The 25,088-nt window shown below is 50.0% G+C and overlaps 15 protein-coding genes across 15 annotated transcripts; 8 read left to right on the forward strand and 7 right to left on the reverse strand.

The window, feature by feature from the left end:
• Window positions 1–335: 335 nt before the first annotated feature.
• AA0111_g8253 (hypothetical protein) lies at window positions 336–1,549 on the reverse strand (the record flags this gene model as incomplete). Its single annotated transcript, XM_028654680.1, has 2 exons — window positions 336–977; window positions 1,028–1,549. 2 exons carry the CDS (start codon window positions 1,547–1,549, stop codon window positions 336–338), a joined length of 1,164 nt encoding a protein of 387 aa, XP_028504267.1.
• Window positions 1,550–2,129: 580 nt separating this feature from the next.
• AA0111_g8254 (hypothetical protein) lies at window positions 2,130–2,288 on the reverse strand (the record flags this gene model as incomplete). Its single annotated transcript, XM_028654681.1, has 1 exon — window positions 2,130–2,288. One exon carries the CDS (start codon window positions 2,286–2,288, stop codon window positions 2,130–2,132), a length of 159 nt encoding a protein of 52 aa, XP_028504274.1.
• Window positions 2,289–3,450: 1,162 nt separating this feature from the next.
• On the forward strand, window positions 3,451–3,699 carry AA0111_g8255 (hypothetical protein; the record flags this gene model as incomplete). The annotated part of the gene is made up of 1 exon (XM_028654682.1): window positions 3,451–3,699. The coding sequence occupies one exon, from the start codon at window positions 3,451–3,453 to the stop codon at window positions 3,697–3,699; it is 249 nt and encodes an 82-aa protein (XP_028504273.1).
• Window positions 3,700–6,848: 3,149 nt separating this feature from the next.
• On the forward strand, window positions 6,849–7,505 carry AA0111_g8256 (hypothetical protein; the record flags this gene model as incomplete). The annotated part of the gene is made up of 1 exon (XM_028654683.1): window positions 6,849–7,505. One exon carries the CDS (start codon window positions 6,849–6,851, stop codon window positions 7,503–7,505), a length of 657 nt encoding a protein of 218 aa, XP_028504272.1.
• Window positions 7,506–8,190: 685 nt separating this feature from the next.
• AA0111_g8257 (hypothetical protein) lies at window positions 8,191–8,358 on the reverse strand (the record flags this gene model as incomplete). Its single annotated transcript, XM_028654684.1, has 1 exon — window positions 8,191–8,358. One exon carries the CDS (start codon window positions 8,356–8,358, stop codon window positions 8,191–8,193), a length of 168 nt encoding a protein of 55 aa, XP_028504271.1.
• A 173-nt stretch (window positions 8,359–8,531) lies between these two features.
• Window positions 8,532–9,269, reverse strand: AA0111_g8258 (hypothetical protein; the record flags this gene model as incomplete). The annotated part of the gene is made up of 1 exon (XM_028654685.1): window positions 8,532–9,269. The coding sequence occupies one exon, from the start codon at window positions 9,267–9,269 to the stop codon at window positions 8,532–8,534; it is 738 nt and encodes a 245-aa protein (XP_028504110.1).
• Window positions 9,270–9,794: 525 nt separating this feature from the next.
• Window positions 9,795–10,478, reverse strand: AA0111_g8259 (hypothetical protein; the record flags this gene model as incomplete). Its single annotated transcript, XM_028654686.1, has 1 exon — window positions 9,795–10,478. The coding sequence occupies one exon, from the start codon at window positions 10,476–10,478 to the stop codon at window positions 9,795–9,797; it is 684 nt and encodes a 227-aa protein (XP_028504266.1).
• Window positions 10,479–11,558: 1,080 nt separating this feature from the next.
• On the forward strand, window positions 11,559–12,588 carry AA0111_g8260 (hypothetical protein; the record flags this gene model as incomplete). Its single annotated transcript, XM_028654688.1, has 2 exons — window positions 11,559–12,054; window positions 12,104–12,588. 2 exons carry the CDS (start codon window positions 11,559–11,561, stop codon window positions 12,586–12,588), a joined length of 981 nt encoding a protein of 326 aa, XP_028504156.1.
• A 342-nt stretch (window positions 12,589–12,930) lies between these two features.
• On the forward strand, window positions 12,931–13,293 carry AA0111_g8261 (hypothetical protein; the record flags this gene model as incomplete). The annotated part of the gene is made up of 1 exon (XM_028654689.1): window positions 12,931–13,293. One exon carries the CDS (start codon window positions 12,931–12,933, stop codon window positions 13,291–13,293), a length of 363 nt encoding a protein of 120 aa, XP_028504157.1.
• A 325-nt stretch (window positions 13,294–13,618) lies between these two features.
• AA0111_g8262 (hypothetical protein) lies at window positions 13,619–15,931 on the forward strand (the record flags this gene model as incomplete). Its single annotated transcript, XM_028654690.1, has 2 exons — window positions 13,619–13,719; window positions 13,777–15,931. 2 exons carry the CDS (start codon window positions 13,619–13,621, stop codon window positions 15,929–15,931), a joined length of 2,256 nt encoding a protein of 751 aa, XP_028504154.1.
• A 580-nt stretch (window positions 15,932–16,511) lies between these two features.
• Window positions 16,512–17,237, reverse strand: AA0111_g8263 (hypothetical protein; the record flags this gene model as incomplete). The annotated part of the gene is made up of 1 exon (XM_028654691.1): window positions 16,512–17,237. One exon carries the CDS (start codon window positions 17,235–17,237, stop codon window positions 16,512–16,514), a length of 726 nt encoding a protein of 241 aa, XP_028504155.1.
• Window positions 17,238–17,929: 692 nt separating this feature from the next.
• On the forward strand, window positions 17,930–19,475 carry AA0111_g8264 (hypothetical protein; the record flags this gene model as incomplete). The annotated part of the gene is made up of 6 exons (XM_028654692.1): window positions 17,930–18,029; window positions 18,082–18,258; window positions 18,318–18,358; window positions 18,407–18,561; window positions 18,609–18,964; window positions 19,009–19,475. 6 exons carry the CDS (start codon window positions 17,930–17,932, stop codon window positions 19,473–19,475), a joined length of 1,296 nt encoding a protein of 431 aa, XP_028504152.1.
• Window positions 19,476–20,552: 1,077 nt separating this feature from the next.
• AA0111_g8265 (hypothetical protein) lies at window positions 20,553–21,584 on the forward strand (the record flags this gene model as incomplete). The annotated part of the gene is made up of 1 exon (XM_028654693.1): window positions 20,553–21,584. The coding sequence occupies one exon, from the start codon at window positions 20,553–20,555 to the stop codon at window positions 21,582–21,584; it is 1,032 nt and encodes a 343-aa protein (XP_028504153.1).
• A 97-nt stretch (window positions 21,585–21,681) lies between these two features.
• On the reverse strand, window positions 21,682–22,865 carry AA0111_g8266 (hypothetical protein; the record flags this gene model as incomplete). The annotated part of the gene is made up of 4 exons (XM_028654694.1): window positions 21,682–21,809; window positions 21,858–21,992; window positions 22,055–22,720; window positions 22,775–22,865. The coding sequence occupies 4 exons, from the start codon at window positions 22,863–22,865 to the stop codon at window positions 21,682–21,684; spliced, it is 1,020 nt and encodes a 339-aa protein (XP_028504150.1).
• A 776-nt stretch (window positions 22,866–23,641) lies between these two features.
• AA0111_g8267 (hypothetical protein) lies at window positions 23,642–25,075 on the forward strand (the record flags this gene model as incomplete). The annotated part of the gene is made up of 3 exons (XM_028654695.1): window positions 23,642–23,729; window positions 23,779–24,393; window positions 24,450–25,075. The coding sequence occupies 3 exons, from the start codon at window positions 23,642–23,644 to the stop codon at window positions 25,073–25,075; spliced, it is 1,329 nt and encodes a 442-aa protein (XP_028504151.1).
• Between the last annotated feature and the right edge of the window lie 13 nt (window positions 25,076–25,088).

The following is a 25,088-nucleotide window of genomic DNA, read 5'->3' on the forward strand; positions in this document are numbered from 1 at the left end:
GAGCTAGATGCGCTTGCTGTTTCTCGCTGATTTGCTGTAGGCTCGTACTCCCTGCATGTCAAGCAAAATTCTGCATCTTGGCATTGCGGACTGCGATCCGTGTTCGGCGAGGGGTGTGGATGCCTCGCAAAGATGGCGACATGTTGGGGGTCGCAATGAACGAAAGGCAGGTTGCAGGTGCCATAGCCTCCAGACTTCAGTGCGACAATGTTTTCTTTGTAAGCATAGTGTGATGTTCAGAAATCCTGCTGGTCGTACGCGACGGCTCGCGAGGGTGCAGTCGACGGCGGGGATCGTTGGTGAGGCGAAGCGGGGCCTCCTGCCATACGTACCCCTCATGTCCTCCGCTTCTTGCTCCTCCCATATGTTTTTTCAAGCCCAAACTCTTCCATCGCCTCTGAAACACAGATGATCAGATCGCCATTCGATTTCGAGCCTGGTGGAAGTTTTTTCCCAGCCCACTCCCTCGTTACACGTTTCAGATCCGCAAAGCTCGATCTCTTATGTTGCCGGTAGTCCATGCACTCGATGATTGTGTTTTTGAGCGTTTTGCTATACATATTAGAAGCCTCGAAAGGCATCTTACCGGAGAACAAGTCGTCTTTGTATTTTTGAATGTCATATTCGGAGCCGTCGTTCAGTAGCTTTTCAATTCCTTCGCCTTCATCAGACACCGTGTAGGTGAACGGCTCCTGAACAAACCCGTCTTTTCCGGGTAGGTTCATAACCAGATTCCACATCATCTGTCCAACTTGCCAGACGTCTGTTCTAGCGGTCATTTTTTCGAAAGGTCTTTCGTCTAGGTAGTGACCTTCGTAGCACCAAAACATCTCTGGAGCGTATCTTCCCCCAGCATCCTTACCGTCGAGAGGGTCTTTTCGCATCATGTAATGCGTAGGATTGTCGGCGTAGTCGTCATTTCCTGACTGTAAGTCGAAGAATGCGAGGTCAAAGTCTGCAAGGACGATAGAAGGAGCCTAGCGTTTTGTTAGCCCTAATGATATATGGAATGTGACAAGAGCATTACCTCATGTGCGCCAAACTGACGGTATTGATGCCCGTCTTCTTTGCTGATCTCTTTACCTACAGCGCCATCGGCTGGTTTCACAAATACGTTCCCAAGATGGCCGTCGCGATGCACGATCTCGTTCCAGTCGACGTCATCGTCCTCTTCATTGATGCGCCCCGAACCCAACATGGTGAAGGCATCCACAAGCTGGTCAAACACTATCCAGAGAAACCATTCTGGAACAACTTCTGGTAAATCTACTGGGAGAGGATCGCCGTGCCAGTCACCAAGCTCTGACATGTTCTCATACTCATCGAAAAAGACGTTGGTTGGCAGTGGCAGTTCTCCAGGGACGGTAGCAGGTACGGACATGCCCGCCTCCAGGAACTGCTTCTTTCCGAAAGCATACCAAGCCCAGTCATTCACTGCTTTCAAGTCTTGTTCTTGTTGATTAACATCTAGTATTCCAGATGCCGGTATGTCTTCACGTGCTCTCAAGATATTTCTGATCTCAGGATGAGAGTTTTGCCATCGAAACATATTACGTCTTCGTCTTCACCGACGCGAATACCAGTCTAGCGACTGGCAGATGTCCCCCATGTCGCAAACCTCGTTGAAAACACGAAAGCAGCGTTTCTTCACTTCGAGGCGATGACCGTGGTACCTATGCACGTGGTGCTCATGTTCCTTGCGTCTCTCGAGTCGTGTCTGGATGGCAAGCTCCATTGGTAACTTGTCGCGCCAGAAAATTGGCCCAATCCATTTCTGTGATTCAACGACAACGTCTCTCACAGCCAATCTCTGACAATCACGTTAGCTCAGTACTGGCTTCTCAATTAGCAAATTACCTCGGCAATTGTTCTCGACTCGTCAACGCCAACCCAGAGACTAACAGTTCCAGTAGAACCTTGGCCAAGTATGTTCACGCACCTCCATTCCAAATTTCGCCCCTCTCTTCCAGGGTCGCACAACCCGGCTTCTTCGAATCTGCGCATCCTGCGCCTCTTCGCAGGTTCTCTTTCCTTTTCCCCTTTGTCTTCATCGTCATTGAGATTTAACATCAGCGGCAAATCTTGATTCACAGTACGGAGATTAGGTTGATACAAGAAATTTGTCGTATTCACCTGAGCTGTTTGTGTTCCCGCATCCACTCCTTGTGCAACTGGCGCATGAGCTGTTCGGCCCAAAGGAGGCGCTGGGGCTGGGCCGGCAGCAGGAGCTGGAACTGGAGCTGCAGTTGGGGCTGGGGCTGTGCCTGCAGGTTGGGGTAGTTGACCATGATTTTGTACATGAGTTAGATCTGCTGGGGTATACGGTCGTGCTGGTATTGGATTTGGCGCTGGCAGTCCAGGTTGTCGACGCTCATCGGCAGTGCGGCTAGCGATGTAGTAGTTTCGAATCGCTGGATGCAAGAGCCAGAGTGCATCAATCGTTGTGTTCATTTCGCCTACTCATGTCAGCAAATGAAGCTACATCAAGATAAAATCCTCACGTGTACTCCATCCTATCCTATGCAGTCCGATCCACTCTTTTGCGTCCCACCTAAAGTACGTGATCGGCTCCCTGAACGGCGGTCCAGATCGAGGCATTATTCTATAGAGTTACAGTGATCTATGGTTTCTTTGCGTCAATGGTATGAGTGTTGGTATCTTGATCTCATCATCTATACTGAACTGGCAGCGAGGTCAGCATTTTGGTGCTGAAGTTGCCCATTGTTCGGCAGGTGGACAAAGACGCGACGCAAGCGGCCGTCGCTATCGCTAGAAAAGATTCTTTGTATAACAGCATAACAAAGAACTTTGGAAGTGAAAGCCTATATCACACTAGGACTTTGATGGGACCGAACGCATGGTCGATCCCTTCCCCAAGCTGGCATCGTCACAAGGCCTTGGGTTCGTGTTACTGGCTGGTCTCGCCTGACTGCCGCATTACATACATCTCAAGATGAACGATGGCTCTGCTCCTACATCGGCAGTTTTTGATCGCGGCTGGCTCGATACTGGGCATGCGAAGAAGATTGGCAGCATCCTGACGCTCGGATACAGATGACCAATAAATTGTGAAGACTAGCACGCGTGAGACAGATCTCACCAGCCACCAATACCACAGCTTTGGGTACATTCATATCACAATGAAATCCTCTTGGTGTTTTTCCAGATGCGAGACACGACGCATCATCCGTCATAATTATTCATCACACTAGTCTATGCTCTGATGCTTCGACGGGTATCTCTCGACCATCGATCTCGACGTGTGGCGCGTCCGTTTTCCCGGCAAATAGCTGGGCATGTTGATGAGACTCTCCAGATTTTACATCCCATGTTGCGCCTTTGATCGATTCTCCATGTAACTCCGGCTTGGTGTCAAATTCCGAAGTGCCTGCCTTAGAAACTCGCTTTTTCCGCCTCATAAACCACCACAATCCTCCTAGTATAACACCGATGGCTGTCAAACCCACACCAAGTCCCACGCCGAGAGGTACTCCGAGACTAGAATTATTGTTTATTGGCGGAACCAAGGTTGCTGTAGGAGAACTATTTGTCGTTGTGGTTGTCGAAGGTGTCGCTATTGAAGACATGATCGTCGAAGATGTCGCTGCCGGAGACGTTGTGGCGAAAGATGCTGTCGATACATCCAAGGCCAATAACGGTACACCTCCGCCTCGTGCACAATCGCACCCTGCATCGTGACAGCACCATTTCTCGGACACCTCTACCGCATCGCCTTGCTGTACCAAAGATTGAATTTCCGCAGTACTCTTATCGTCGTCGCAAGGGTATAGGGTATTCGAACTCTCTGTGGTTGTCGAACACACGCTGATACACAGAGGGCTTGTCCAAGTTTGGTCGGTGCAAGTCGTACGCCAGAAGCTGCCCCATCGTTCATCACGTGTTGGGTATGGATTCCAGATAAGACCGTTGGATTGGCAGATGTCATTGGAATCGTAACGACGATCCATACACATGGAATATCGATCGTTGTGACAAGGTTCAAATCCGTCCGCCACTGTACCATTTCGCCAGTAACAGGTAGTATAATCCTCCATAGTGAGCACACCTCAGGCAGAGTGGGAAAAACGCGTGTCGTAAATGGAGACAACCCTGGGTGAGATCAAAAAGATTGATGAAGTAGACAAATGACAGACACAAGGTTTGTCCTCATACACGCGAAGGCAAGGCTCTTTAATAATGCTGTGCATTCTACCTGTCTGTGCAAACGCCCCCGAGTACTTCAGGCAAGACTCACGAATCATAGTCTCCGAGCTATCGAAGCCCACTTGGAGCCTAACCGTCTAGAAGAACGCCATTGGGGTCGCAGCACTCTGTGGCATTCTCTTGTCGACAGTCTGTACCAGCATCCCCTGGTTCCCCTGACGCAAAGAGGGACAAGAAGTATTGCGATTCCTGATAACACTTTCTTCGTCGGATACGGCTATGCAGCCAAGATTGTGGCTGGATCGGACGCCTGACTGCAGCCACATATTGGAGGCTGCCTCATTGACCAGCTTACGTCGAATACACTCTTGCGAAGTATCTGGACGTAATTCTAGACACAGCAGATGCTACCGCACCAAGCGTCGATCGATGGAGTTGTGGGGGGTTGTAAGTACATCTCGATAACGTATTGGGTCTCAAGTGAGGCTATCGCGATATCGCAGTGGCTGGCCGAAAAGAATCAAAAGCAAACCTTAGACAGCCCCTATCATGATATGATTGGTTCCACAGCTATAGAGCTGCCGTTGATTGGCGATCATTAGCCCTGTCTGGATAGGTGTTGGCGAGTGTTTGTTTCAAGACTACCAATATGATTCGCGGTCACCGTGGGGCTTGTTGATTGGCATAAGCATCAGTCGTTCTTTCAGCTACTGTTTGGCAAGCCTGTGCGTCGAGCTGGCGCATCTCATCCGCGAGCCGTGACACTATGGCTAAAGGAAGTTGATCTCCTTGTGGGATGCGACAGACGGGGAAGCCTTCCTCGTCGACTTATTGCTTGCACTTGCTAATTCCTGCCTCCGGTCATCTGTTGTTGTCGTCCTATAGGTATGCATACCCATCAACGCCTTTCGATGAATTGACTTTGATTTGTCACTTTCGTCTTCGGCTTGAGCGACCACCAAGCCCGACACACCACCCAAGTTTTCCAGTACAACCAGTATTGGCAAGTTGTCTTCAAGTCGTGTATGATGCGTGCCTAATGGTATGTATGGTATGTGTGGTATAGAGTTCGGATTTGCTAGGCTGGGGCTTGTAGGATGGTCGCGATATGTTTTCGCGGAGTAAACTCGAATGGCATCGCTTCCGTGCCAGAGGATGGTCATAGCATCCGCTTCCTGTTCTAGTCTCTAAATTAGATCCCGCTGTACACATGACATGCGCAAACGTACCTCTACTTCAACCGACTCTTTTTGCCTCTGCGTGTTTGTCGTCATCCCCACAAACGTGGCTGTAGTCGCTGTGGAACGGCGACACCATTATGAGATCTCTGGCTCTGTTTAGAAGGATCAGGTAGCACAACGAGTGTCGAGTACGTGGCTGTCAGGCTGCCGATATCGATTGTCGAGCCCATCGAGTTGAGCTTGTAGTCAGGATCTCAGATGAAGGTGAACGTTGTTAAAAGAGGCGAATAACGACTAAAAACGATCGTGATATGCGATCGATGAAAGCTAAAGTCAGTGAGGTCAGTGAGCGATGCATGGTGCAGTGCCAGCGTTGATAAATCGTATTCAGGGCCTGGTCACGTCGCAGCGTCCATAGCGACTTGACAGTGACAACAAAAAGGGCAGGGTAGTGTCCCGCATGACGACTGGGTTTCGGGATAAGACACTCAGTAGGTCGTACCCTCACGAGGCAACAATGCGGCATGTCTGATCCGCATGATGCGGTTGAGCTACCCAGAGCTTTTTAGGTTATCGAACGATATGAATAAGCTCGTGTTATGACAACGACAAATAGACAATCGTACACGTTCGCGTCAATCAGGGGATTGTTTGAAAAGTAGCAGAGAGTAAGCTAGACTTGCTGTGATTGCCGATGGTGTTGCTAAAGCCATGCTCGGTGATGTTTGGGTGCGGGAAGGAGACCAGGAACGCGATGGAACGTGCACGCTTATCTCAGTAAGCGAGCGATTCCCGAGTCAGCCCCGTCCGGCCTCTGGTCCCTGTTTACATACAAATTACAAAAGAGATCGCTCGTAATGAATGTTAAGAGTTAAGTTTGAGTAATAAGAACAGCATGCGCACATATGCTAACGTTATGGCTAAAACCACACCGCACAGTTACGCAAACGCACGAGCAACCGTAAGTATTGCATCGCGCGAATCTTACTCAGACATTAGTAGAAGCTAGCACGGCCGTTACAACGTTAATTGTCAAATGCTAAAAGATGTTCTGACTAGTATCAAGCGAGTAGATGTTATTACACCGGAAGGTTGCATTTTAAACTTCTGCAACAGCAAGCAATACCCTTACCAAACAGCTTATATATATATGCATAAGATCTTAGGTCTCTCTCAAGAGGACAATGTTAGTTACCTGCCGAACACAATATCAAAGGAACAGCCATGGGGTCCGGCCTCGTATTGTGGCTGCAGGGGCTTGCTTCTCGTATTTTGTTGGTAACAACCTTTACGATGTGCACAAATATTCACAGCTTTGGGCAAGCATCGATTTACTGGTGAGAGGACGCAGACTGATTCCGCAGCTATCCGGACATCTCAGCGAATATAAAATGCAAGCAGAATCACCTATATCATTCGATATCAATTCCAGCATCATAACTCACTTCAACTGTCAATCGCTTCGACAATCACCCTACAATCAAAACCTCTTCTCTATTCAAGATGCTCTTCGCCAACACCAAGACATTGATGTCAATCCTTCTTGCTATCAGCGCAATTCCCACTGGGCTGTGCGCTCCTACCTCCAACTCTGGGGATGCAATCGCAGTTCGAGAGATTTCTTCGTCAGCTCCCCTCGACATGGGTATTGATCTCTCCGACAAGGCCGGCGTGTCTCGCGCAATTACTGAGCGCGACGCCGCCAGTGATGTCCATCTGGCCAAACGCTACCTCATCGGCTCTCCATACCAGAAGCGAACGATTCAGGTTGGCTTGAAGAAGGCTGTACACGGCCTTGCAGCGGGTACCACCTGGCTTTGGGAGATCAGCTACGGATACACCACCACCAACGGAGGCAAAGAAGGGAGATTGAATGGCAACCTTGTTAAAGGCGACGGCTCGTTTGCTTGGGGCCCGTTCAAAATCGACCAGAGTTTTGTCAGCAGCGTCGATGGCATCGTGACAGCAACTTTCAACGCAGTTGTCGCGAGGACAAACGAGAAGATTCAGCTTACCCTGACCTGGGCTGAGGAGTTCACTTCCAAAGGTGCAACTCTGGAGGATCATGGTAGATCCAGCTTTTTTACCTACTTCTCTGCCAACGGCCGCCAGGAACGTTTGGGCCAGGACTTTTTCGAGTACGGCCTCAATCAGAGCTAGACGATTGGAGAAATTGTAGGCCGTATCCCGTGATGGGAATCATGGCGATTGCGGAACCCCCATACTCATTTAGCGGCGGTCTATGAGACGCGCAATTACACTCCTTTGTTAGCAAATGATATTTGACTTTTCGAAAAAGGGCTTGGATATTAATGTGTAACATAGCTGTACATGTCTTAGTAAAGCTGCATAAAGGCGTGAACGAATATCCATCCTACTACACTATTTATGAACCTGACTATCCCTGGCTATAAGCTTAGTAGACTTAGGAACTATTCTATCAACGCTGAAGACTTCTTAACTCTGCGAATATATTTCTTTGGAAGGTAGGCAAAAGCTTCGATTATATTAGTACCTTTTTTATAAGAGCCTTCGTCAAGATTAAACTTAGTGTCACTATCTAAGTGCTAGAATACCTACTATACTACGATAAACAAGAGATATTTTGGTTTCTAGCACCTGGCTTTCTTAATACATTATAACAATTATTACGATAAAGTATACGCTTGCACACATATCAGTTCGTTGTCAGATTGGACTGGCCTGACTGATAGCAACTCTGTATATGACACCTACAATGTCCTTACAGCATAAACCGCAACAGTGAAACTCTGTGGGAGCCTATTGGATTGATGCCCGCGCGCAGATAATGACGAATTCGCAAACTGAACTTGGGAAGTTTTGTCTATTCCTCAGCAGCTGGTCCGTTCCACTTCCACCACCTATCATTCCCTCTGCGGACCTCCCAATTCTCGCTTCTCGTACTAATCTCTGCTACTACACCGTCGCTGCCGTTGCCCCTGAGCTCAGTCACCCAGCCTCCGATACCGGCCTTCTCTTCTTCTGTTAGCATTATGCCAAATCACTTTTCTAGCGCATGTAGTCTCTGCTCCTCGGTCATGCAGTCTTCCACAAACGTGGTCCTCCCTCCCAAATTCTCTTTCACAACGCCGTTGATCAGCATGCGTTTGCCGTAAATTTCTTGGTCACTATCTCTAACATCGGACTTCGCGCGGCGCAAGAATTTTACAATGATACAAGTGAACGTCTGGAAGAGCTCTCCGGGTGCGAGCCAGTATACCAATTAATATTGTGAAAATCTGCCTCTATGGCTTCTTCCTCAGCGAACGCGTAGAACGAATTCCACGCATGCTCAGGGCCATTGCGGTACTGGTAGATCCAGAGCTTTGTCCCATCCGTCCGGTGCAACTGTGCAGGAATCCAGTCATGCCAGAGCCGAATCTCCTGTCTTCCTAAATTTGTCTTTGGACAATCATGAACGAGCTGCATGGGCGCCGTAGGACCGTCGCCGCCAAAACCAACGTCGAGGGCCCATTTTGTGCCGTCCGCTAAGCTGACAAGATTGACGAGGTGCACCCAGCCGCTGTAGCCACCCTCTGGGACACCATCTAGACGGTGCCTGCTTCTCACGGGAGCGAGATAGGCTGGGAAGCCTAGTCCACGCAGCATGTGGTTAAAGAAGATTGATACCTGGAAACAGTAGCCGCCGCGCCCACGCCTATCGGTGATGACGCTGTTGAACGTATCCTGCGGCTTGATGTTGTTCGTGTGAGTAGGGTTGTAGTGGAGCCAAAGATTTTCGTATGGAATCGCAGCGATAGTATGTACATGCAACTGTTGGAGGAAATGAAGATCCTGAGTGGCATTGCCTGAGAACCTCTGCTGCTGGAGCAACGAGGAAAGACCAATGTGTTCGAGGAACGACACAATCTGGTCCTCGCTGAAATCTGATGGAAAGGCCATGGTGAGGATTCAGAGTGGAAGAAGCCTGGTGTCAAAGTAGGTATCTTCCTTCTATGCTTCCGAGATCGGGGTGTGACTCAGAAGAAAGATCCGACGCGGTACCAGCTGAAAACTCATTGTCGTTTTTGGATAGTGGGGCGGTTTCGGCCTCATTAGCTATTCTGACCATGTGTCTGGAGTGATGTCCCTTATGGACATCAGGAGGAATTGATGGATGTGTCGCCTGTTACAACGTGGGGGTGCACGGACGTCATTACGGCAAGCTTCATTGCGTTGGGCTGTCAGCCTCGTCCGGCCTCTGCCTTCCATTCTGTAGGCAGCACTTTCGAGTTTGAACGATATACAATTTGGGTTCACAAACTCTGTTTAGGTACAAGATACAACAAATGTCTTTGGTAAGGAGTGTAAAGAGTTGGACTCAAGAAATGAGAAGAGGATGCGCACACACGCCAACCTCGTCGTTGAAACCATGCCGGATAGTAATTGAAACGCACGAGCAACCGTAAGTATTGCATCGCGCTGAGACTATTGGGTTTGTCCGGTGTTGTACGGTTCAGATTCAGGTGGGGGCGGTGGGTAGAATAGAGGAGTTGTTCCCGTGGGAGGAACTACAGCTAGGGCATGAAAATCGGTGTAATGAATGGACGAAGGAAAGAGAAGCGTCTCCGTGAGTGAGACTGCAGCTTGGGGTATAGGGGAAATGCACTTGACAGAAACAGATGACGAGACTGAGTATACAGCCTCTGAAAGGACGTCTGCACGACGATCCTTCGTTATACGATAGAGCGTCCTTGTGAGCCCGATGATGATGCTGCTGCCAATAAGAGCTCTGCTACCAGCAGTTTGTAAGAGGGATGACGGAAACGCTGCTCCCGTGAGTGAAGCAGTGTCCGCATCCTCCTTACAAAGAGCCCTTTTGATGTTGCTCTTTATCGTATCCTTGTATGTAGGCGGCGCAGCTCTCAAGCCGAGAGGTGCGACAGAAGGTGCACTAGGCGCGATACTCGCGGCGAGAGTCGATTTGTCGAAACATACTGCTCTAGGAGCAGGTGTTGTACCACTTATACGAGATAACAGATAGCGGGCCTCGGAGTGCGGGTGCTGTGCGTAGAGTATCGCGGTGCCATCGTTTGAGCTGCGCATCGAGTTGCAGTCAGCCGCCTCATCGCCAGGCGGGCGAAAGAGAAAAGCATTCAGAACTGCTGACATGTTAGTAACTTTCGCATACATTCTGGGAGCATATACGCATGATTCGAGACGACGGCTAAACGCTGTAAGTCTCACTGGCTGATGGAGAACGGGTAACACTAGCATGCGCCGGTGCAGGTCCACAGCGGGGACTTAGTGCTCTGGCTCCACAGTTAGCTAGGTCCAGCAGGTCTGTGTGCACGTAGTCGCACGCACATATGGATTTGGTTCCGCGCAGAAGGTTATCGATAACTAGTGCTCAGTGCTATCCAGATAGGTCGTTGGGCTGGTGGGTGAACTGTTGGGTTGAAGCCGGACGATGGTTTAGGGGGCCCAGGCATCCAACACGGGATCGCCAGCTGTTGCTTCCGGGCCCTGCTAGCGCCGCGCCTTCAATCGAGGCTCAGCCTTCCACCCTCGCATCATCTCTAGCCATGCACTGTTGATCTAGCGATGTCGTCTACCAACTGGATCTGGAACAATCAATACCAGGATTATTATTATGTTACTTACGATGGTGCGTGTCAAGTAGAAATCTCTGAACGTGAGGTTTACTGACCCACGCACCCCTAGAATCCCATAACCCGGTGTACCACTGGTTCAAACAAACGGAAACACAATCTCGATCTCGAAATGACTCTGGATATCAGGACCATGCAGCCAACGTGGTTCAAATACCAGATCTTGCGCCTCCACTTTTGAGGAATCTGCACAGCGCCACACAAGTCACACCGCGAACAGGCTGGTATGAATCATTAGATTCAAGTCAGTACCGCGATGCTATCAACTGACACACATGCTGAGTTCTCCAGGTTATCGTACGCGAACGGGGCCGGAAGCGCACCATTTCTTCGTCGTGGGAAGGGTAACGAGCAGTCTCCAAGCATTTGTTCAATCTAACCATTTCTTTAGGTATTCGCGATGCTATATGCTGAGGTTGTCGGAGGAAATTTAGCTTCACCTCACGATAATACTTATACCATCGTGAGATTCAATGAAAGGGCCCATACAAGCATTAGACGTTTTGTTGTAGTTCAAGTCAAGCGCGGATTTGTCAAGGCATGGCAAGTCAACTGCATCTTACCATGGTACCAAACTAACATGAAACTTAGTGGTATCGGAACTTACAGTGGCAAAGGCGTTCTAAAGCACGGTTGTATGCCGGCAGAGCATGCTATCGTATATCTGTCGGGTACTGATCCTGCGTCATGCTATCTGCCTGGTGAGTACGGATCTGGCATGACTAAGATGCCCATCGAGATCGTACCCGTAGATTCTAGTATAACGCTTAGGCGCGAATCCCGTGTACGGTTTGGCAAAACTTATCCCATTGAGATGAACGTCAAAGTCAAGGATATTGGCCGAGTAGAGGCTTCTCAGCTCGGAAGACTTTTGCGGTACTGGGAGAGTGAGGAAGGCCTGTTCCACGTCGACAGCGAAAATTTCGCGGATGAGCCGAGACATGGTGTACTTGAGTCGAAGTCAACACCAGATCCTGACTCCGATGGTGAAGACGTGGTTCTCCTCAAAATGGATGCTCGGTACGATCTGTCAGCGGATCACATGCATAGTCGTTTGGCTGGCAATTTATCCTCAGGTTTGTATTGCCTATCTTTTGGCGGATACCAACTACTAACTATCTGTAGAGTATCAGGTTATCCAAAACCCAAGAGGTTTTTTCAAGAAAGGCATCGTATTCATGGTACCCTGGCCCGAGCCTGGCGGCGACTACGTCAAAGATCGAGTAGGTCCGCCCGTCGTTGTAAAGATCAGAAGATTCGTCGTGATCAGGCCTAAGAACACATTCTGTCTATGCCTGCCAATCCAAACCTACGGTGGTCAAGCAACTACTAAACCTGGGGTCGTCCCACAAGATCATGCTGCGATTGTAGCCGAAAACGATGAGGTCAGGTATCTGCCAAATGAAGTGGAACTTACCAAGATGCCTTTGCAAATCAGGGTCGAGAACGCATCTACAGGACCAATCGACCCGGCATCGCGCATCAACTTCGCCAAGGTCTACACTGTGGAATACAACGTGAAAGTATGGAAGGTTGGCAGAATCATCGCAGACTCAGTTTGGCGTCTGGAACAGTACTTTACGGAATGCTCAAAAATTGGGACCAGTTGAGCAGAAGCTTTCCGAAATTATTGGTGAAGGTTGATTTTGGATATCTCTTTCGCATTCTGCGTTTCGACTTCCGAGCGATGTGTCCCAAGGCTGAAAATCATCTTTACACCGGTCATGGTAGGCTGACCAGTGAGATTGTGCGGCAATCTGCCAAGCATGCGCACATATGCGGGCGGACGCCTCGATCGGTGGCTGATTGGACTGAACAAAGGCCTCACATGCTCCGACGCCCTCTTCAGAGTGCGCATGAGCTGGCGGTATGCAGCTTTCGTGGCTCAGACTGCACTCCCCTCCGGTATATAGCGCCAACGTCGCCCACGTATGCCCAACACATGTGCGACCATGGTCGAATTCATCGGAGCGGCCGCTGCCATCCCGCAGCTTGTAAAATACGGCTTCAGTGCTGCTAATGCTGTACCAGACTTTGCACGACGAGTGCGTAAGGCCCCCATTACCCAAGACCGTTGGATCGACCAGGCAACGCTTCTTACCAACGCATCATTGGAAGCTTGTAGACAACTTAATACCAATGTCATTCCTTCACCAATCATGGATCGTCTTACCGAAGATCTGAATAGTGTTCAATCCGTACTGCACAAGACCACGATACATACCAATGATGGAAGAATAGCGAAGATGTGGAAGCACATCAGGGTCGTAAGGAAAGAGACTGAGTTGAACAAGGAGATGCTAGCTATAAGTTAGCGTATTGTGTTATGTTCGCATCTAGTCACGTTAAGTGCTTGCTCACTCCGTAAGGTGGAAGCTGTGCTGACAGTACTAGGCTGAATCACGTGAACGACATATCAACTTCTAATCAATCGTCCTCAGCTTCGACCAATACGTTGGTCGCTCAAACTGTACGCATATTGCGGTTACCTTTCCTTGCTGAAACTATGGTCTCAGTTGACGAAGTAGCTCGTTGTTATATTATGCTTGACAGCTAATTATGAACAATATGTAGTCCTTGTCAACGACCAGCGCGCCATCATTACTCCTCAATCGGTTCGCAGCCTCTACCACGCGGAATATGATGTTTATCGGATGTCTAGATCAACTTCAAAAGCTCTTTACGAAGATTGAAGGAACAGCGCAGTCTCTTAGCGCCATACATGGCCTCGGAGGACTTGGGTACGTCAGCTCTTCCTATATTAGCTATGATAGCTATCCTCACTGATTTCTGTTCAGGAAGTCCGATCTAGCAATCGAGTTAGCGCACTGCATTCATGAAGAAATGCCAGACTACTCCATCTTCTGGCTCGATGCCAGTACCAGCGAAACCCTGACTGCAGGGCTTCGCGCGATCGATGGCATCAGAGATATCGCAAACGATACGACAGAAGCTCTTACCGCTGCTGTGATACAATGGATGAGACCACCCGTCTTGTCTAAACGTCTTTTGATCATTGACAACGTTGATGTAGACTCGGCCTCCAACACAGTCTTAGAAAACTTGTTGCGACCCACACAAGATCATCACATTCTGTTTATCACCCGTAGTCACCGAATCGCATTACGTTATGCGCACCCCACTGATATCGTCGATATGCCTACCATGTCCGAAGGAGATGCGCGACAGTTGTTGCTTTCGTACGTCGGAGCAGGTGCTCGGGACGGAAGATCTATCACGAGTTTGGTGGAAAAGCTCGAGTATCATCCGCTAGCGATCAAAAGCGCTGGAACGTACATAGCGTTTACCGGTACTCGGCTAACAAGATTTCTCGCGCTCTTGGAACAAGACGCGTCGTTCCTGACTGTGCTACTCGACGGAACGGCGGTTCCTCCACATCACACAGCGGTACGTCAAGGAGATCATGATCGCATATACACGCTCAAATCCCTTGTGAAATGCAACGGAGATATTCCTACAATGCTCTTCGTCCTGTCGAGCTTGGACTGTTCAGACCTACCAGATGAGTTCATTTCAACTCTTGCGAACACGGAGTCGAGAAGAGAAGCAATCGACGTCCTCAAAGCATATTCGCTTCTCAAGCCCATTACGCGGACCACGAGATGGAGGATACCGGAGCTCGTCAGGCACACCGCAAGAGGTCAACTGCTTTGCTGCCCCAACCGTGCTCGATTCCTGGCGGCCGCTCTCCAATTCGTTGCCCAGCTCGGAGCACCACCTATGGCTGCAACAGATTTCGCTCAGAAACGTCATTTACACATAGCCTCGGTGTTGATGGCTGTTGTCACACTCGCTCCTGAACGAGAGTTCTCGCCGGGCATAATTAAGCTTGCCTTCCAGATGTCAACCATATTGTGCCAACTTTTGGTTGACCAAGGAGATCCCTACGAAGCGATCGCAGTGTCTTCTCAATTTATCTCCTGGGCTCCGATAAGTGTGCAAAAGTTCGTTACTGCATCCGACAAACTTCGCAGCAAGCTCGGAATTGCTTATTATGGTAGCGGACAGTTTACAACTGCGGAAACTATTACGAGAGAGGTACTCCGATCGCAGATCTACACCATTGGAGAAGACCATCTGGAAACTCTTCATAGCCTCAACAACATTGGGTTGTATCAATGGGAGCAGGGTCGGTTCTCATTAGCGGAGCGTTGTCATCGCAAAGTGCTGGAACTGAAGCATATTGTATGTGGGCCGTGTGACCTAGAAATCTTCTTCACTCTCAACAATCTTGCGCTATCAGTGGAAAGCCAGGGAAAGTTGGAAGAAGCGGAGATCTATCTTGTCCAGGCATTGCGCGGACGACAAGCAAAGCTTCCAGATTCACATCCAGACGTTCTCGTCAGTAAGAGCAATCTCGGTGTCCTCAGGGGGCTACAAGGGCGGTCTAAGCAGGCTCGGTGGCTACATGAAGCTGCATTGAGAGGCCGAGAAGTCGCCCTGGGTTCAACACACCCGGACACATTAAAGAGCAGAGGTAATCTAGCACTGGCGCTCCAGGAACAAGGTCTTTATGATCAATCAGTCCAGCTCCTCTGCGACATTTACCAAACATACAAAACAGGACTGAGCCCGTCACATCCGCAGACCATCAAGTCTCTCTGTAATCTTGCCTATACTTTACACCGGCAATCTAAGTTTGCAGAAGCAGAAGCGCTGATACGAGAAGTACTCATTACGTTGGAAGACAAGCATGGCAAGGGTCATCCGGAAACGTTCAAGACGTTACAATATCTGGCTACACTCTTGCATTGGCAAGACAAACTCGAAGACGCATTGGAGATGATGGCGATACTGTACGATATGCAGAAAGCGATGTTGGATGAAAACCACCCAGACACGATGGACAGTTGGAGGTATCTGGCAGAATTGGAAGCAGAGCTATTGGCCAGTGGGCAAGACTCCCTCATCATGATCTCTTGCGTGTTGTAGGTGCAAGTGTAAGCTATATACAAGTCTCGTAGCGAAATGTGTGGTATCGCGACGTTCGCAGCCGGTCTCCCACATTCGGGTTTTCCATCTTTTCGGCGCTGAGCTAGTTCAACATCAAGGATTATAGGTACAAGCACATAGAAGCACGCGAATGTGACGATCAAAGCAAGTGAGCCTAAGCAAGTGACGTATATCTTCATTCTCTCTGCCAGGATAGTCCATAGATTTGTGCCTCTATTTCCAAGCAACCATTCAAGATAAACGAGTGTCCATTTATGCAAGTAACCAACAGCAAGAGCATCCTCCTCTTCATCAAAACTTCCAATCCAAACGAGTGTCCATCCACCAAACGGTATTCGTCTTACGGCCAGGGTCATGTACGATGTGCAGAACGTAGGATAGTTGAACGAGAGGAAGTGACTGTATGCGACAATTGAGATATTGCCGTTGTCATCTATGATTGTTAGTCAAGCATGTGAGAAAAGATACCAAGAAGGGGTCCTGTAGGTATTAGCGCATGCTTGGATAAGACCATTCATCACTAGTCTACCTCCGCACCTGGATCCAACCCGTGAGTAACCTAGCTCTGATGTGGTCCGGTCGGATATGGGTTAGGCGCAGGACGTGGAGGTGGTTTGTTGGGTCTCTTGATACTGCTTTGGTGCGGCCCTGTTGGGTACGGATTAGGTGCAGGACGTGGTGGCGGCTTGTTATCTCGTCTCTGGTGGCACAATCCGCCAGCCTCGAAGATCCGAGCACTCTCGAGACTGGTGAGCACGGATTTGGGCTTCGAGATACCACTTTGATGGGGTCCAGTTGGATATGGTTCTGGCGCTGGATGTGGCGGAGGAGCGTTCGGAAGGTTAGTAGCAATCTCCAACGCACCAGTTGTGCATCGAAGAACCTGTGAGTGAGAAAAGGCATACGCAACGTTGATGAACAAAAGAGATTGCACTTGCAAAGTGCTTGCGTCAAAACGTTTGAGGAAGTTAGCGATGGTAGGGAGATTAATGCGAAGGACGACCGTGTGGTCAGGTCCTTTGTTGCGTGCGAGCAGCTTTTGGTGGCAGTTGTGACCGTGAGTGTCCGTCGTGAGAACGGGAGCGTCAATAACGTTGATAAAGAAAAGCAAGATTCGGTTCACCTCCCCAAGAACAGCAGTCAACGTGGGATGAAAGCCTTTCTTGAGAAGGTAAAAGAACCGACTCTCACCAGCAGCGGTTGTAGCAGACCTGTCGTTGTCCGCATGTCTGTGATGCACTGCGTCGCGCGTGTGCTGCGTCGTTGGTGGTTGCAAGCATCGCATCAGGAATAGACTCCAGGGCGCTGACGCTTGCTCTGGCGGATCAGCGTCATCCTCGCTTGTTGCGAGGCGCGTAGCCTAACGATCGTCAAAACGAACGGCGATGGAGATATGCTCTGCTACAGAGAACATTACACCAGTATCCTTACCGAAGATAGACGGGCCATGCGATGAGTGGGTACACTTTTCGATATGTGTCTGTTATGGGTAGGTCGTGAGATAGGTAGTTGGGCAACGTTGGGCAGATACACTGTGTTCCAGCCCGATGTGTAATGCGACGCAACTGATGAACCGGTCAGTGCCTTGGAACAGGTGGTGCGTGTGTGCAAATTTTACTTGAATTCAGACCGAAGACGAGAAGCATAAAGTATCGTGGTGGTCGTGGTTGATGAAGGAAGGATGCATTGACGGTAGGCAACAGCGAGCAGCGTCCCATAAGTAGTTTGGTGGGGGCTTAGTCATCTAGTCGCCAACTTCTCGTCCTGTCTTCAGCCTCAGGATTGTGGAGCCATACTCTGCTACCATATCCTTCTATCTCATGGCATCGTGATGATACCTGAACGAAGAACTGCTATCGACTGTCGAGTCACTACTGTCAATACCGTTCGCTAGAATCCTCCATGCAGATGAGGCACGACACCGACTGCGGGTTCTTCATGCTAGCGTCTATTCGACCGTAAACGATACTGAGCACGATGTCTCAACGCGAACCAGAATGGGATGTACACTTTCAGCGGTGGCTTCTGACTAATTGGAGTGAAGAGAACCAACTATACTACCGGACGCATTACGTTGGTAAGCTTCTTTCCACTACAAAAGCTACTGGTGAGACTCATTACCCGACTAGACGGAAAATGGGAATTCTTCGATTGGTTGCTCGCGCCGCGGCAAAGGGAAGACTCGGGGATTGAGGTTATAGATCACGTCCAGAAACCAGAACCTCCCCGGTATGGTAGCTTCATTCAAGGAAGTTACCATCCAGGGAATGCTGTGCCAGGCTCACATTACGAGTCGCTCGATCCCAGTAGGCCTTGCTAAAATTTACCAGAACATAGTAGGCGGCATTACTAATTTGCGGCATAGCGTTTTATGTCCGCGATCGTACATTCTTTGAGGTTGGCAAGGTGAGCTTGACTAGAGTCTTGGAACTAAACGAAGTTAACTTCTTATAGGTTTTTGCTATACTTTTCATTGAGTCCGCGGGTGCTAGTGGCCAAGCTATGTCAAACAACAGCAACATATCCCCGGTCAGATACGGCGAACTTGCACATGCGCAAGTCAGGAGATTTGTGGTTGTAAAACAAAAGAGGGAATTCTGTTTCGCCTGGTAAGCACAAGCTCCTACGCGTGGTAATAAGTACTAACATATACGAGCCCAATCTTCGTTTATGGTAACCAAGGCACGAAGAAGCCCGGTGTTGTTCCCGATGAGCACGCAATTGCATATAGTTATGGTAACCAACCACAGCTATTACCTGATGAAACCCCCTTAAGTAAAGATCCAATTTGCATAGTAATGGATGCTGGCGAGCGTTCTCTTTCTGCGGCGAGTCGCATCTATTTTGCGATCCATCATCCAATCCAGTATAACGTCAAGGTCAAATCCATTGGCTATGTTCACCCGGATCACCTGCCAATGCTTTTGGCTTACTGGAATATGGAAAATGGGGAGAAGTCAGATTTCACTCCTTCTGTAGCTTCCACTCCCTCAGTACAAACAGGTGGATCTGGTCAGTCAACTGTCTCCGATATCCTGCAACGCTAACAGCTACAGGTTTCGAGGAAGTTCGAAATCCCCACATGTTCTTCAAACCTGCCAGAGTCTTCATGACACCATGGACGGAACCCGAAGGGTTCTCTGGGCGCATGTTTACTGAGACGGCCAGATTTGTCGTGGTCAAGTCCGGCCCCACATTCTCTGTATGTCTCCGTATCAGTACCTACTCTGGCCAAGCTACGTCGAAACCGGGTGTCATTGCAAGCCACCATGCAGCCGTTATACCCCAAGGCGGAACTGTCACCTATCATCCACATGAGGAAGAACTTTCTAACCCTCCCATCGAGATCAAAGTCGAGAATGACGATGTTGACATTGATCCAATGGCTCGTATCAACTTCGCAAAGCCGTACACTGTTGAGCACAATATCTTGGTGCGTAATGTTGGTAGGGTAGTTGGGGATCACGTGGTTCGGCGACTCGAGATGTACCTTGCAACGAACTTGGGATTCACAAAGCCTTGAAAATCTCACCGGAGAACGCACACATGTCGACCGCCACACATCAGCTAGGTGGGGAGATTCACGAATGACTGGCACAATATCTCTATCGCCGACCGCCAAGAGATCCATATGCAGCCTTGCTGCACCTCTTACTCTATGACGTGCGCAACGAGATCTGATTCGTTATACGCATGCCTCTGTAATGTGTCAGCCAGCTCAGCACAGTCTGCCTCGTTGCCTGACTTCGTTATATCTTAAGATGATCTTCGCCTCCCGTCTTCGCTGTTGGTCTAGAGACTCAATTACGAATATCGGTCTTCAACAATGGCAGAGCTGCTGGCTATCCTTGGTGGTGCGGCTGCCTTTACACAGCTGCTCCATTATGGATGCGCATCTATTAGTACTACTTCGGCCTTTTTTTGTAGTATACGCCATGCGGCAGATGAAATCGATACCTGGATGCACCATTCTTCCTTAATGATCAAGATCCTTGACGACATTGAAAACGCACTCGTAAATCATGGCTCCAACGCGATACAAATGCTGGACAAGTGTCGCATGGACGTAGCAAAGCTACAGTCATTGCTACGACAATTTCGAAGAAGCGAGCCTTCAAGACGGCGATCCAAGATATCGGAAAGCTTGTTCGTGGTGCTAAGAAAAGAAGAAATCGAGCATACTATGTCGTCATTTCAGAATAACTTCGGCATTCTTACCTCGTACTGTACAGTGTAAGTTTGTTCTATACACCAGTCGGAGCTTCGGGTCTGACAAGCTCTGCGCAGGGTAGCTGTTAGCCAAAGAGAGTTCAATCCAAAGGTGATCATACAACCGGAACCTCAGGTCCCAAGGAACTGTCATCAGGACATGAGACCTGTGATATACACACTCAAGATTGCATTCGGCGCAAATTTCACGCGAGTGCAGAGCCTTCATCGCGGTCATGAGCTCAACGCACATGTCTCTGCGATACTGGACACGACGATGCAGTACTCGGTTGACAAAGACACATTCATGGAGGCTGCAGCCCTGGCAGTTCATCTCTGCATGTATCTTCTAACCACAGGACAATACCTACGCGTCTTGGATGTCCTCACCATGTTCAAGACATGGTCCGCTACCGTACTGCCGGCTTGTTTCGAGGCCAAGACTGCTTTGCATGGTAAGGAGGCTGTTGCACATGCGCTGCATGGCAATATTAGCACGGCCTTCCGTTCATTTCGCCGCCTCCATCGCTCCCGTATCAAGTCTCTTGGCACATCGGATATCTGTACTTTGCACAGCCTGAACGGAATAGGACTAATGCATCATGCTGTGGGCAATGTTTCCGAGGCGGCACAGTACCACCAAAGCTGCCTCCAGTCGAAAAGTAAGTTACTGGGGCCTGAAGACCCCGATACGCTGGTTAGCGCGAACAACCTCGGAATCGCCCTGCTGAGCCAGGGCAACAACGATGCGGCAAAAAAACTCTTTGATAAGTCCCTCAAAGGCTGGTCGCAAGCTTATGGTGCTGACGACCTCTTCGTCATCGCGGCAAGAAGCAATCAGGGTATTGCGCTCCATTTCCAGGGCAAACTCGACGAGGCTGAGCACAGCCATCGCTACGTGTACAAAAAGCGCCACCATATCTTAGGTCCACACCATCACGAAACGGTCAAAAGCCAAGCGAATCTTGCCATCACGCTCAATGAACAAGGGCATCATGCAGAAGCTGAAGGATTATATCGTGAAGCTCTCACCATCTTCCAGGCGAAGCTCGGGGAAATGCATCCAGACACACTGAAAACACATACCAACCTAGCTACTGTCCTTCATGACCAGGGCAAGTTCAGACAAGCGGAACTCGTGGTCGCTTCAGCTGTCCCCCTTATGCAAAAGAAGCTTGGGGCGACGCACGTCGAAACCTTGGGGGCTCTGGAATTCCGCGCCATCCTTCTACAACACCTAGGGAAGTTCTTGAAGGCCCACGGTCTTGCCACAGAACTATACGAGGTACGCGAAAAGAAGCTTGGATACTATCACGATGACACGCAAAGGAGTCTACAGCATTTGAGAGACTTGGCAGAGGATGTGGAAGAGGCGCATGTCAAGCGCAGGTTTCCTTCAGCCGTTCCGGTCGCTGTTTGCTAGGCATACTCGTTCTCATTCAAGGAGCTCATCTTGACCATCTCGTCGTTTTTCCCTTCATTACAGCCGTTTCATTCGTTCTTCCGTCGTCATCAGCGTATCACAATTTGAAGCTACTATGAACCAACTTCTCGCTCAATGTCCACAGCTTCTCGGCTAGTTTTGCGTCGGTCGCGTATGGCATAGCATCGCACATTTGACAGTCATGCAGCAAAACACCCTTCGACTCTGCCATTATGTTAGCACGCGCATCGTCCGAATACAAAATGTACTTACCGTCCAAAGCAGGGTCTAGCGCCGCGACCAGTACCGTCGCAGCTCCTTGATCATGGTTCTTCCAAAACGGACTCGTCTTTCGAATCGCAGCTTCACCATCTGCATCCAAATCGCGACTGAGACCAGTCCAGATGGCTAAACCGTCAGCAAGCTTACTGATGAACGACCAACCACTCTTCTCATAAGGGAATACTCACATCCAGGATGTACAGCATAGCTCTTCACTCCCTTCTCGCCAAAATTCTTATTGATGCCTACGGAGAACAAGATGTTCGCCGTCTTCGCCTGTCCGTACGCAACATACCCATTATACCCATCACTTGCCGTCTTTGAAAACGCCGGGGGTAATGGCACATGTCTTTCTGCCTCAGGCACCTCCTCACTGCTCTTTTCCAGGTTGTAATCGGAAAAGCGCACCGGGCTAAGTCGGTGGCCCAGAGAAGTGAGGTTGATGACGCGTGTCGCACTCTCTTTCGAAGACGATACCGAAGCCAAAAGTTGAGACATGAGCAGATTGGTGAGCAAGAAGTGGCCGATGTGGTTCGCGCCAAATTGCCCTTCGATGCCCTCTTTGGTCGTTTGACGCGTCGGTGTCATGATACCTGCATTGTTGATAATCAGATCCAGGCGGTCTGTCAACTGCGAGACCTCTTTCGCGGCGGCTCTGACAGATTCTTGGGACATCAAATCGAGGAGAACAATTTTGAGCGCGACATCTGGATAGGCATCTTGGACGTTCTTGAGTACTTGTTCTAGTTTAGACTGGGTGCGCGAGGCGAGGATCACGAGCTTTGGGTTCTGGGAAGCGATCGAGAGGGCTATGGAAGAACCGATGCTTTCGGGTGATACACCGGTGATAAGTACTATTGTTCTATCAATTCCATGTCTCTTGAGTATGTCGATACTAGGCTTCTTACCACTCTTTCCTCGGATTCGAGCAGCGAAGGCTTTCGCGACTTCAAGGCCGCCAGTCTCCTGGTTCCATTCTGGATGTGTCAAGGTCGACATGGTGACTTGTGATACCTTCACAATGTCCAGAAGATCCATCGACGTCAATTTTGATATATGGTACCTTCTGTAGGATTATAGATTCGGAACGATATCAACAGGACTACATCATGCCCGCCCCACCATGTCTCCCTTCCTCGTAACTCGCAGGTCGGTTCGCGTCACCCCTTGACAGAGGGCCCAAGCTTCATCACAGCTGCTTTCGACTGCTGGCATCAGAATGCATGCCAACTTCAGACTCACATCAGCATCTACTGTATCATACTCTCAGAACAGGGTCCATCCGGAAATGGCAAAGCGCAGTTGGAATGGACGCTGCGGGGTACAGTGCGGGGAGGTTTAACACAATGTGGGGCAGGGACATGCTTCCCTTCACAACCCCAATAACCTCGCGTCACGCGTTAACATTCTTTACCCGGCAGATATGTCGATCCACTCCCCAACGATACGAATCCACCCCACGGAGAAGACATGCCGCGAGAAGCGTCCAACGTCTGCAAGCCCATGGCGCCACGACCCACGCCTGCACCCTCGGCCATCGGTATCATCTCGCCTGGATGAAGTAGCTGAGGCTATGGGTACACTGCCATATCGTCGGTAGATGCAGGCTGGCTAAGCCCCACGCTGCGCGAACGGATACCCGGTCGACGCGTTCAGACACCTCGAGCCTTTTCTCGCAACCAAGCGCGTTGTGTCACTCCTGTTCTGGTCGTGACGCTCTATCAAAGTCGCGCATGCCACTCCGTGCGAGAATCGACGACACCAAACTACCCAACATGTCTTCTCTAGAGACCAATGGCAATGGCCCCGTCACCAATGGCGCGAAGCCAAAGACTGGCATCAAAGTCATCATCATTGGCGCAGGTACATCTCCTACTACCTACTACCTACAACCCCTAACAACCACGACCAGGTTTCGGCGGCCTCACAGCAGCCATAGAATGCATCCGCCACGGCCACACCCCCGTAATCTACGAATCCTTCCCCTCGCTCAAGATCCTCGGCGACATCATAACCTTCGGCCCTAACGCCGGTCGCATCTTCGCGCGCTGGAGCGACGGACGCGTCGCACGCGACATGCGCAGCATCTCCATCGACCTTACCGAATACGGTTTCAACATCCACAAATGGGACACCGGCGAGATAGTCATAAACCAGAAGACGCCGCCACGCGACGAAAAGGCGCCAAACTTTAACGGACACCGCGGCGAGCTGCACGAGATTGTATTTAACTACGCAAAGGAGATTGGGGTGGAGATCAATCTGGGGCAGAGGGTAGAGAAGTACTGGGAGGATGAAAAAGAAGCGGGTATTGTGCTGGAGGATGGTACGAGGGTTGCTGGAGATCTGGTGGTTGCGAGTGATGGTGTCAGGAGCAAGGCAAGAACACTGGTGCTGGGATACGAAGACAAGCCGAAGAGCAGTGGGTATGCCGTCTGGCGGGCATGGTTCAGCAACAAGGACATGATGGCAGACCCGGAAACCAAGCAATTCTGCGACAGCGGAGATACCTTCAACGGCTGGATTGGTACGCCTCCTTTGCTCTCCCCTAAAATCTTCATCTCATACTAACAACCAACCCAGGCCCAGACGTCCACTTCCTCTTCAGCACCATCAAAAACGGCACAGATTGCTGCTGGGTGCTCACCCACCGCGACTCGCACGACATTGACGAATCCTGGTCCTTCCCCGGCTACCTCAAAGACGTCAAAACCGTGCTCGAAGGCTGGGACCCCATGTGTTGGAAAATCGTGTCCAAGACGCCCGAAGAGAAACTCGTAGACTGGAAACTCGTGTACCGGGACCCACTACCCAACTGGGTCAGCGGCTACGGCTCCGCACCAGGCCACGGCCGAATCTGCCTGCTAGGCGACGCCGCACACCCTTTCCTACCTACGAGCGCGCAGGGTGCGACGCAGGCGCTGGAAGATGGCGTGACGCTTGCTGTGTTGCTGCGGAAAGCTGGTAAGGAGAATGTTAAAGGTGCGCTGAGGGCGTATCAGGATATACGGTATGACCGTGTCAAGGCGGTGCAGAGGACGGGGGAGACGACGAGGGATATGTGGCATAAGACGGATTGGGAGAAGGTGAAGAAGGATCCCACGCTCATCCAGTTTCCGAGGGAGGATTGGGTGTTTCAGCATGATGCGGAGAAGCATGCTGAGGAGATGGGGGATGAGGCGATAAAGAAGAGTGGTGTTGGTGCGTAGATGGACGGCATCT

Source organism: Alternaria arborescens (assembly GCF_004154835.1).
Source record: "Alternaria arborescens strain FERA 675 chromosome Unknown contig_20, whole genome shotgun sequence".
Taxonomy (NCBI): Eukaryota; Fungi; Ascomycota; class Dothideomycetes; order Pleosporales; family Pleosporaceae; genus Alternaria; species Alternaria arborescens.